Consider the following 11311-nt stretch of genomic DNA (forward strand, 5'->3'; position numbering starts at 1 on the left):
CCCTCCTCCTCCTCCTCCTCCGAACCCGACCCTGATTCCGCTTCGGGAAGAAAACAGCCGGAAGTGCACGGTACGGACTGGTGGGCCCTCCCCTCGTGGCGGCGGAGCCAGAGGTTACCTGATGAGGACTCGGCCGAGCTGGTTTTCCTTTCACTGTCGCTGACGTCTTGTAGGTCCGACAGCAGGTCTCTCTCTTCCATTTTCTCTTCTTTTACTTACGAAACAAACCATCAAAGGTGAACTGGGAAGTGTTTTACAACAAACGAGACCCGATGGCATCTTTCATGCAGAGACTAAGTGTGGTTTGTGTGACACACGGGTCCCCCACAGAGCGGCAAGACCACTCTCAAAGACCCGTAACAAACATCTCCACCGACAGATACAAACATGCTTCACACAAAGGACGATCCCACCACGTGATATGGGAGTACGCTAGCCTATCATCTCATCGCACAAAAAAAGCAAGTTCTTGTGCTAACGCATTTGTCAGAGGAGAGCCACGCCATGATGGCCCCCAGGGAGGCACCGTATGCCCTCACCTGGCTTCCGGCCGTCGGTCAGCTCAAACCTTTCTCGGGGAGGCCGTAGCGGGCTGCGACTCCAGTGGCTTGCCTTCACTTTGTCGCCATAGTCTTCTCTCATCGTTCGGTGATGTGCAGAAACTGGGGCACAAAACACAGGGGGAGGCAAAGCTGGCACTGCCCTCTCCAGCAGGGCCCCCCTCGGTCAGGTCTCACCCGTACGCTTGCTGGTGGGGACACACAACACGTGCCAGCAGCTCTGGCGACAGAGGCCTGGAGGCCGCGAGCTGTCCCTGAGGACCCATGTGGACCTTCCAGACTCTCCTCCATTGATCAGAAAGGAAGGGGCCACGACCCACCTCTTTGAGCCTGTGCCTGACCATGTGGGCAGCAGACATGGCTGTCCAGCGCCAGGCCTGGGAAGGCCCCAGCTGCACACCCTCACCTCACACCTGAAGTGACCGCAGCCTTCCTCGGCGAGGAATTACGCGGTCAGTGTCCCCACTTTGCTCGGCCACCGTCCAGAGCGCCTCATCCCTTAGTGTGCAGCCCTGAGCTCACCCATGGGAGCAGCACCCCAACTGCGGGGTGCACCCACACGCACCCTCCCTCCGGGCCTCGCGCTCCTTGCGCCGCTCCTCGGCCCGCCGCTCCCGCTCCTTCTGTTCCCGCTGCTCCTTCTGCTGCTCACGCATCTTTCGTTCTCTCTCCCGCTTCCTCTCCAGCTGCTCAAGGCGGTCCCTGCAACAAGCACAGGCCAGCTCTCTCCACAAACACAAAGTTTTCTTTTTTTAACCCCAAGTGCTTTTTGTTCAAATTTAAAAATCGCCCACTTAGGTTATTCAAACCATAAAGGGCTTTTTAAAAGCAGAAGATGTATGTACACACACCCTGACAGCCACAAGAAAGCAAGGGGGGCCTGGGTGGCTCCGTCATTTAAGTCCGACTCTTTGACTTCAGCTCAGATCGTGACCTCAGGGTCGTGAGACTGAGCCCTGTGTCGGGCTCTGTGTTCAGTGCAGAGTCTCATCTCCCTCTCTCTGCATCTCCCTGCCCCATTTGTGCGTTCTCTCTCTAGAATAAAATCTTTTTTTTTGGTAAAGATTTTATTTATTTATGTGACAGAAAGACATCCAGCGAGAGAGGGAACACAGCAGGGGAGAGGGAGAGGAAGAAGCAGGCTCCCAGCCGAGGAGCCTGATGTGGGACTCGATCCCGGAACTCTGGGATCACGCCCTGAGCTGAAGGCAGACGCTTAACGACTGCGCTACCCAGGCGCCCCAATAAATTTTTTTTTTTAAAAACATTTTTATTTACTTGACAGAGAGAGAGAAGCAGACTTCCCGCTGAGCAGGGAGCCCGATGTGGGACTTGATCCCAGGACCCAGGGATCACGACTTGAGTTGTTTGAAGGCAGAGGCTTCACTGACTAAGCTACCCAGGCACCCATCAAATAAATAAAATCTTAAAAACAAAAACTAAAACAAAAAAAGAATAAAGCAAAACGCTGGCACAATCAGATAACTGCCAGGGAGGAATGAGCCCGCTGCTTCCAGATGCATGTTCAGCAGACCTGCTAGGTATGGATGACAGCACAATTTAAATCCACCTTTATCACTAAGTTCTCAGGGGTTACAAGAGGGGGTGGAAGAGTCCACCTGGGGGAGAAGGGGAAGAGGATCTAGACTTAGGCTTGGGGCCCCATCCGACCCTACTCACTGGATTCTGTGGCAGACGGACCCGGAGGTGATTCTCCAGCCCAGCCTAGCCTGGTGTGGAAGTCAGTGGGCATGAGTGTGGGATGTGAAGGGCAGTGGGGAAAGCTGCTTTATGAAGGCGGCCAGAGTCATCCGAATACTGCAGTGTGTGTGGCTGACTGTACCACAAAGCAGCCAAACAGTGAAAACTGGCCAGTTGCAGTGAATTTTCATGTCCTGAAGAGTTATGTCCAAATATAAAAGAGCTAATACATTAAAAAAAAAAAAAAGGGAGTACCAGTATACACAAACAGAAATGAACAGAAACAATGGCGAAAATGGAACAAGGCCTGTGGTCGAGTCACTGGCACTGTACCAACTTTGGGGCCATCAGATGTTACTGCTGCGGAAGGCTGGGATTCTAGAACTATTCTGTAAGTGCCTGAGTCCAAACTGTTGTGAGATAAAAGCTATAATGTAACATGAAGAACCACAGAATTCCATTTTTCATAAATATATGAAACTGCAACCATCACCACAAGCCCGTTTTAAAACACGCCCAGCGCCTGACAAGCCGCTCATACCCATCTGTGGCCAGCTCCTCGCCTGTTCCACGAACCTGCTTCTGTCTGCCTGCGATTCTATGGACACTCCTTCTGCTTGCTTTGGGCTGAGTCAGCTTCGCTTTTCTGCTTTCTGCGGGTAGAAGCTCGGAGGCTGACCTGACAAGTTCCCTCTCTGTTGTCAGTGCTTAAAAATCAAAACCTCTCACTCCACGCACAGCCTTTTCTGCATCACTAACTTTTGACACACTGCTGGTTTCCATTCAGTTCAAAATGTTTTATTTCCAGGAGGCTCCATGTCCAGTGAGGCGTCCAACCCAGGGCTTGAACTCATGACCCTGAGATCAAGACCCAAGTTGAGATCAAGTCAGACGCTTAACTGACTGAGCTACCCAGGCACCCTTTTCCTTTTAATTTCTTCTTTGGACCACAGGTTATTCGGAAAAGGACCACTGGAGTGTGTGTACCCTGCAGCCGTGGGTGGACGCTTTATGCCAGGTCAGTGAGACTGAGCCGGTGCGGGCTATTTTCCGGATGTTTTATATCCTTTTCTCTAGTTGTTCTGTCAACAATGACATGGTACGGAAATTTCCAACTAGTGTCGATGAACTGCCTGTTTTTCCTTTTAGCTGTCAGGCACATACACATTCGCCAGCATCACTTCTGCTGTATGGACCCTTCTGTCTCGGGAAGCCCTGTCGGTGCTGCTCTGACTTCTGTCAGGTAACTCTGTCTCGCCGGAGCCACTTGTGCTCAGCAGCTGCTATGGGTGTGGGACATCTTTGTCCATACGTTTACTTTTGACCTATTTTTGTCCTGGACTAAGAGGTTCTCCTTACAGACAACATACTAGATCTTGCTTTGCTATCAAAGAACCTCTCCTCTGGGGTATAGAAACCACTCCACGTTTCATGCAATTATGTATTTGGCTGAATTTACTTCTTGTTGCTGTTGTTTTAAATTTTGTGTCTTCTGTCTTTTTAGGTCCTGTTTCTCTGTTTTTGGTTTTAAATACGGATTTTTACAACGCCACGTTAATTCCTCTGTTTGTATTACTTTGTTGGTTATTTTCTTAGGGGGTGCTCCAGCACGGGCAGCACGGGCCTTATCAGATTACTACTTACTTCATTCCAGTGAATGCAGCTCTGCTCTGACAGAGCTCCCGCCCTCCCTTCTCTGTGCAGCCTACACACGCTACGTCACAACGTACATTTTAATAATCACTGTTTTACGCAATTGTGTGTCTCTTACAGAAATTAAGAGAAGACGTGAGAAGAAACTTTTATGGATTCTGTTACGTTAACCTGAGCCTTTACTATTTCCAGTGCTCATCTTTTCTTCCCGAATTTGATACCTTCTGCTGTCATTTCCATTCAACATGAAGGTCTTCCCTGTGTATTTAAGGCAGGTCTTGCTAAAAATGAATTCCACCAGTTTATCCTTATTCCTAAGCCCTCACTTTCAGAGAACAGTTTTGCTGGATACAGAATTCCTGGTTGCCAGGTTTCTTTTGGCAGTGGGACCATGCCGTTCCACCCCCTTCTGGCCCCCACTGATTCTGAGAAGTCAGCCACCAATCACACTGAAGCCCCCCCTTCTACGTAAATTTTTTTCTCTTGCTGCCTTTCAAGATTTTCCCTTTGGCTTTCACCAGTTTCACTGTGATGTGACTTTATCCTTATGTGGGGACTGAGCTTCTTGGATGTGTAGATAAATGTTTTTCATCAAATCTGGGAAGTTTTCAGACACTATTTAAAAAAATCTTTGTGCTGCTTCCCTCTTCTCTCCTGGGGCTGCCTTACATGGATGTGGGCACAACGCATGCTGTCCCATAGACTGTTCAGATTCTGTTCATCTTTTGTCAATTCTCTCCACTCTTCAGAAAGCATAATTTCTGTTGCTCCGTTTCAAATTTCTTCCTAATGTGGAACACTCGCTTTCTACTGATGTTTTTCTTCCTTAATCCTTTCCTATTTCTTTTATGTCTCAAAACTTTTTGTTGAAAATTGGACATATTTCAGGGGCACTCTAACAAAAATTTTTTTTTTTTTAAATTTATTTGACAGAGAGAGAGCGCACAAGCAGGGGGAGCAGCAGGCAGAGAGGGAGAAGCAGGCTCCCCACTGACCAGGGATTCTAACACAGATCTTGATCCCAGGACCCTGGGATCATGACCTGAGCCGAAGGCAGACGCTTAACCAACTAATCGACCCAGGCATCCCCTCAACAAAATCTTAAAAAAAAAAAAAAAAAAGAAGAAGAAGAAGAAGAAAAAAGAAAATTGGACATTTCAGATAACATACGTAGCAACTTTGGATTCACTTTTTCCTCTCCGTTCCTGCTGTTTGTTTGGTGACATGCCGTGCTAAATCTGTGAACTCTGTCTCCCGACTAGAGTGCAGCCACTACTGATTTTTCCCCCATACATTTTTATTTTCAAGCTTGGCTTCCTCGGTGCCACCACTGTGTGTGCACAGCTGTGCTGCCAGCCCGTCCTAAACAGAGTCAACACAGGGCCTGGCAAACGTGGGTGTTGCACATGCCAGCAGTGAACCTGGACACACAAAGCTCTGCTCACCTCATGATCTCAGACCTTTACCTGAACACTCAGACCCTCCCACACCACCTTCACGAGAGAACACAGGCTCTTGTCACACCTTCTTCAGTTCAGCTCTTCGGCCTTGGCTGCTGGGAATATTGGCAACATCTACCCTCCTACTTCTCCCTCCCTTGTAGCAGGCCAGCCACCAAGCTTTCTTTGGAAATGACCTCAATATACAGAGGTGGCCCTACTGTTCACACCTGGCCCATGTGAACGGATCTAGAGCTAAACAGATGCTTTCTCCTGGGAATCTAAGCCCACAGAGGTGTACTTGGAGACAAATGTCTAAGAGCCTGGTGTCTCAGCTCCCAGGCTTTAGGATTTCCTTTTGTTTTATTTGAAAGAACTACAGTCTATTTCTGCAGTCTACAGTCTATTAGAGAACCCTAAGCAATGTATTTCCTTAGTTTTCCTGGCTTAGGCCACCTAGAACACAGCGTGGTACAGAGCATGCATTACTTGCCCAGTAATCGCCCTAAACTAGACTTCTCTTGGGTGCAGATTCTGTCAGAAGGTCTATACGTGCACTGGGCTAACTGCGAGGGAGCCTTACTATGACTCGAACACAGTACTCCCCTTCCTCTCATGAGGCATGCCCCATCCTGATGCACCAAACTCAGAGGTATTTACAGTTCCTCCTCCCCCTTACCTGTCATCAGCTGAAAGGCTGAGGAAGATCACTTCTCCCTCCCCTTTTTTCCCTCTCCACTGTTAGGCATTTGGCCCCAAAATTTCATTCCTTGTGTCTGAATTCCCATCTCAGACCCAGCTCCTGCCAGCAATGCCCCTTCCTTCAGGTCCATATCACACTCTTATGCAGGGTCTCAAGAACTGCTGGCATGGCCTGGCTCCTGAGTACCTCCCCCAGAAGCCTCCACCTGGAGAAACTGACAGACTTCCACTCCCTTCATTATCTTTTCTCAGGAAGATTCACACCCATTTTTGTCTTCAAGATGCAGTGAAAACTCAATCCCTTCTGGACAAATCTCTTGGTTAACACCACTGCATATTTACTGACTCTGGGGCCACAAACCACTTCTGTGTCACATCTGTGTTATGCTGCTGGGTTACTATGTGTTAAGATGGTCTCTTCTGGGGGCTCCCGGGTGGCTCAGTCATTAAGCTTCTGCGTTCGGCTCAGGTCATGATCCCAGGGTCCTGGGATCGAGCCCCACATCGGGCTCCCTGCTCAGCGGGAAGCCTGCTTCTCCCTCTCACATTCCCCTGCTTGTGCTTCCTCTCTCGCTGTGTCTCTCTCTGTCAAATAAATAAAATCTTAAAAAAAAAAAAAAAAAAAAAAAAAAAAAAAAGATAGATGGTCTCTTCTGCCACTCTGATGGGCTGCTGGCCCCAGGAGTGCTCCGCTCCGTTCAGGATCTTTAGCAAACTGCGCTCACTCACCTCTCCCTTCTGGAGTGTTCCCGGGCCATCTCCCTCCTCTTCTGTCTCTCCCACTCTCTGCGAGCCTTATCCTGCTCCTCTCGGTGTCGTTTCCGGCGCTCATGCTCTCGCTCTTTTTCCTTCGCTCTAGCGTGCTTCCCTAAGGAGAAAGAGAGTGTCAAGCAAAGGGGCCCAACTCCCAAAACTTAATTTGCAAATACCCAGTGAAGAAGAGAATAAATAATTAATAACCTCGATCCTCCATATCAGGGAAGAATAATGTGGTTACCACTGAATACAACTGTAACTTCAACCTGTCTTTCAACTTTCTGTATTGAATAAACTATGACTCAACTACAGTTGACCCCTGAACAACACAGGGCAGGGGCACTGACACCCCAGCGCAGCTGGAAATCCAAGGATAATTATGAATCCTGAACACTCAACTAACAGCCTACTGTTCGTTCATCAGAAGCTTTACTGACAACATAGCCTAGTGATTAACTTATCTGTTGTGTCATGTGTTCCCTACTGTACTCTTTCAACCACGTAAGCTACAGAAAAGAAATTATCGTTAGAAGAATTAGAAGGAAGGGAAAGTGTGTTTACGGCCCTGTCCTGCATTTACCAGAAAACACCCTTGTGAAAGCAGACCATGGAGTTCCAGCCTGTGCTGTTCAAGGGTCAGCTGTACACTAGTTTCGTAATTAAAAAACAGCACCACCGCCATTATCCATAAAGAACACAGGGCAGAGTGCAGCTCCTGCTGGTGGGTTTCCGTCTCCTGTGACAGAACCATGTTTCCCAACACCCCTAAGAACCCTCAATAGTGGTAGAAGATCAAACCCGTTTGGACTTTATCAAGCATCTGTTTTTCCCCTTCAGTTAATTCAAATTCAACACTGAATTGCTATAAAAATTGCATATAAACCCCCTATATTTACTAAGAAATATTACCTTTAGAAAAACTAACCCACAACAATGTAACAAGGGGAAATAACACCAGAAGGAAAATGAAACCGCTTTTCAGAATGATCTACAATAAGCTTATGCTTTCAGCTAAAATTTTACTTTCTTTTCTCTTTCAATTGCTCTGGAGAAGGCAGCAGGTCATGACATTGGAAACAGACCACACCCGAACATGAATCCAAAAAATGAATTAATTAAGTTAAATAAAGCTTCTGTACCCCCTTCTGCTGAATGGCTGCGATGCCTACGTTTCTCTTTCCTCTTTTCATCTTTCCTGTGATGAGCCTTTTCTTTCCGAGACATTTGCTGTGGTGGTTTGATAGCCAGAGAATCATCTTCCTCTCCTCTGAAATACACAACAGCATCACGTCATGCTAGAGAGAGTAATGCAAGGTGCATCCGGGCACTGTGAAGCTTCTCCAACCCAGAAAAATGCAGGGTTCAGAACATAAAAAAGTTCAACCTGAACCATCATTTTAAACATTGTTAACTATGAAACTTAAGCCAAAACTGCTTATCCAATACAGACTCAGATCAAAAGTATAAGTGAAAAATCAACGTCTATATGGTATAATGCCTCTCTTGGAAACTTTAGGGGGCGAAGGACATGTTCATTACCCTGATCATAATTGCTAAGTAGATACAAATATGTCAAACAGCACAATTCATGTGTGTGTGTGTGTGTGTGTGTATATATATATATACATATATATATATGCAGTTTGTCATTTATACATCAATAAAACTGTTAAAAAAAGAAAAAGTACCACAATTTTAATAAAATTTAATGACCCCAAAAGGTCCCTCAACATCTTCAGCTGCATGTATGAATGAAATCCTGGGAGACTTCTTGATCTATGTCTCTGTACCTTAGTTTCTGGTCAGGTTGGCTTTAATTATTTGATAACGGATAATTTAGTGCTGATGATGAGTATGAGAAGGAATCAAGTGGTGCAGGGAAAAATGTTAGAACACACAGACCTGGGTAGGACCATTTCTGCTTACCGGCCTTGCCCAATACACTTCAGTACTCTAGTGTGGTTTACTTGTGCACAATTTTAAGCAATGATTTTACTAACCATCAAAAGCACAAAGCACAATTATTTAAATGTAGTTTGTGTGGGACGCCTGGGTGGCTCAGTTGGTTAAGCATCTGCCTGCAGCTCAGGTCATGATCTTAGGATCCTGGGATTGAGACCCGCGTCAAGCTCCCTGCTCAGCGGGCAGTCTGCTTCTCTCTCTCCCTCTGCCCCTCCCCCTGCTCTTGCATGTGTGTGTGCTCTGTCTCAAAAAAATAAATAAAAATCCTTAAAAATAATTAAAATGAATGAATGAAGTTTGTGAATGGTGCGGACTTAACTGAAGGATCACTGCAAGGAAAGGGATATATACTCATTCAATTTTCATAAGAGGGGTGAGGTGGCAAGTGGTAACACACACAGTCCACCTCAACTGTGAGGTAAACCTAAAGTCACAACTACAAACGTTTTCAAAGTAACACGGAGAGGGGCGCCTGGGTGGCACAGCGGTTAAGCGTCTGCCTTCGGCTCAGGGCGTGATCCCGGCGTTATGGGATCGCCCCACATCGGGCTCTTCCGCTATGAGCCTGCTTCTTCCTCTTCCCACTCCCCCTGCTTGTGTTCCCTCTCTCGCTGGCTGTCTCTATGTCTGTCAAATAAATAAAATCTTAAAAAAAAAAAAAAAAAGTAACACGGAGAAAGGTCAGACAGGACCCCAGCTACGCAGTGGGACCCAGCCGGCCTTCAGAGTGAAACGCATGTGCAGCCTAGACGTTCTCCCTCACTGTACACCTCGCCCCCACCTGTCTTCCATGGAGTCCTCTCTTCTGTATGGTGAATTCCGTATTGTAATCTCCATGCGGTGGTCCCTCAGCTCCCCCTCCTCAAGGGAATCCCGCTTGGAATCCCGGTCATCAGACTAAGAAGCAAGGAGAAAGTCATTTTCCTCACAGATAAGTGTCTTTTAATGATAATTAAACCTTGCCAACATCCAAAAACAAAGTTTCACATATGCTTTGAATGGGCCAATGCTATGAAATAAAAAAACTTTCACTCAAATCACATGATGCTAAAATTAAAAATTCTCTGTAAACTCAGAACCTGAGATGAAGAATTTAAAACCAGCATATAGGACAAGGAATATTAGACTCTATGCCAAGTATGTTAGTTGTTTATATAAGCCGAAATTGAGCTTTGAAGTATATTTTATGCCAGATACTTCGTGATATTTCACAAATAGTTAAGAAGGGTCAGCGACTAATATTATCATAAGAGGTACTTTTGCCAGTATCCCTTTCAAAATTACCAAAAGTTTCTCTGAATATGTTATTATGCAAACCAAAAAAGGAAAAGGTAAAACGTTAATATTAACCTCAATGCGACTTCCTACTATACTAAACAGAGAGACGGTGTCACCAACACAAAAGTATCCACACGAGAAAAATTAGTCCAACTGCACTAATGAATTTAGGCTCAAAGTCCTTCATCCTCCGCGGAGATCCTGCCATCTATACACAGCTGTATGTGTTATCAATTCGTCCTCAACATAGACTGAGTATTTGAATGTTTTTGTTAATTTTTAGAATAGATTTTGGGCTCACCTGCGACATTTGGAAGTACAAAAGAACTTCACCGAAGAAGCGTTGTTCTAATGGAAAAACGAGGGCAAAGAAATTAAATCTCCTTTAAGAAAACCACTTACTTAAAAAACATGGCTTACATTTTTTAAGCGTTTTATCTCTGCTTTCTCCTCTTGTTCCTTCCGTCGTTTCTTTTCCTGAAGAATTTCATCTAAAGTTTTCACTTTCCAAGAGTCCTTTTCATCACCCATTGGAGTTAAAACGCTGCAAAGAGAAAGAGAATCGAAGGTCCGTCAGGACACAGCAGCTCCGGCTCCGGCTCGCGCGCTGCTTCCGAACAAAACCCCGTGGAGGGGAGCGATGCCCGCGCGCAAATCCCTGCCACTCCTGTCATTCGCGCACGGCCCTGGGCAAGTTCCCTCGCCCCCGGTTACCTTTCTGCCAAAGCTAAGAACAGCCCCGCTGGGAGCTACATGAGCTCCTCCGTGCAGAGCTCGCAGCCCGCTCCCCGGTCCTCCCCAGCACGGGGTTTGCCGTCAGGAGGGTCGCGGCCCCCGTCACAGGACGGGAGCCAGGGTGGGGCGCACGACACGGCCGCGACGCCGGGACCCTCTCCCCCTGGGCTCAGCCGCCACAAACCGGGGCTCGGCCCCGACGCCGCCTCAACCCCCGGCTCCGCGCGGGGCGACGAGGCAGGAAGCGACGCCCGGACGCGAAAGATCAGGGAGCCGGCAGCGCCCCCGCTCGTTCCGACCCTCCGCCACTCACCCCTGCACTGCTGCCGCCGCCGCCGCCGCCACCGGTTCCGGAGCCTGAGGAGAAACAGCGCCCGGCGCGCGCCAATAGCGTCGCCACTTCCTGCGTCTGCGCGGGGTGATGACGCACGAGGGCGGAGCCCGCCGCCGGCTCGGGTCCGAGCGGATCCGGCGCGCGGGCGTTACGTCACTTCCGGCCCGCGATTCCAGCGGTGGCTCCCCCTC

The 11311-nt window shown here is 47.7% G+C and overlaps 1 protein-coding gene across 1 annotated transcript in view; it reads right to left on the reverse strand.

Annotated features, from left to right (window-relative positions):
- The window catches only part of LOC100475338 (cyclin-dependent kinase 11B), a 16121-nt gene extending 4911 nt beyond the window's left edge, over window positions 1-11210 (reverse strand). The window contains exons 1-9 of the mRNA XM_034671044.1: window positions 11100-11210; window positions 10472-10595; window positions 9555-9670; window positions 7951-8078; window positions 6785-6923; window positions 1126-1262; window positions 540-662; window positions 119-214; window positions 3-40 (exon numbers count right to left, since the gene is read on the reverse strand). Of these exons, the coding sequence (XP_034526935.1) occupies window positions 3-40; window positions 119-214; window positions 540-662; window positions 1126-1262; window positions 6785-6923; window positions 7951-8078; window positions 9555-9670; window positions 10472-10582 (888 nt within the window). The 5' untranslated portion in view covers window positions 10583-10595; window positions 11100-11210. The remainder of the gene's footprint in view (window positions 1-2; window positions 41-118; window positions 215-539; window positions 663-1125; window positions 1263-6784; window positions 6924-7950; window positions 8079-9554; window positions 9671-10471; window positions 10596-11099) is intronic.
- Window positions 11211-11311: the final 101 nt, after the last annotated feature.

Source organism: Ailuropoda melanoleuca, chromosome 11 (assembly GCF_002007445.2).
Source record: "Ailuropoda melanoleuca isolate Jingjing chromosome 11, ASM200744v2, whole genome shotgun sequence".
Taxonomy (NCBI): Eukaryota; Metazoa; Chordata; class Mammalia; order Carnivora; family Ursidae; genus Ailuropoda; species Ailuropoda melanoleuca.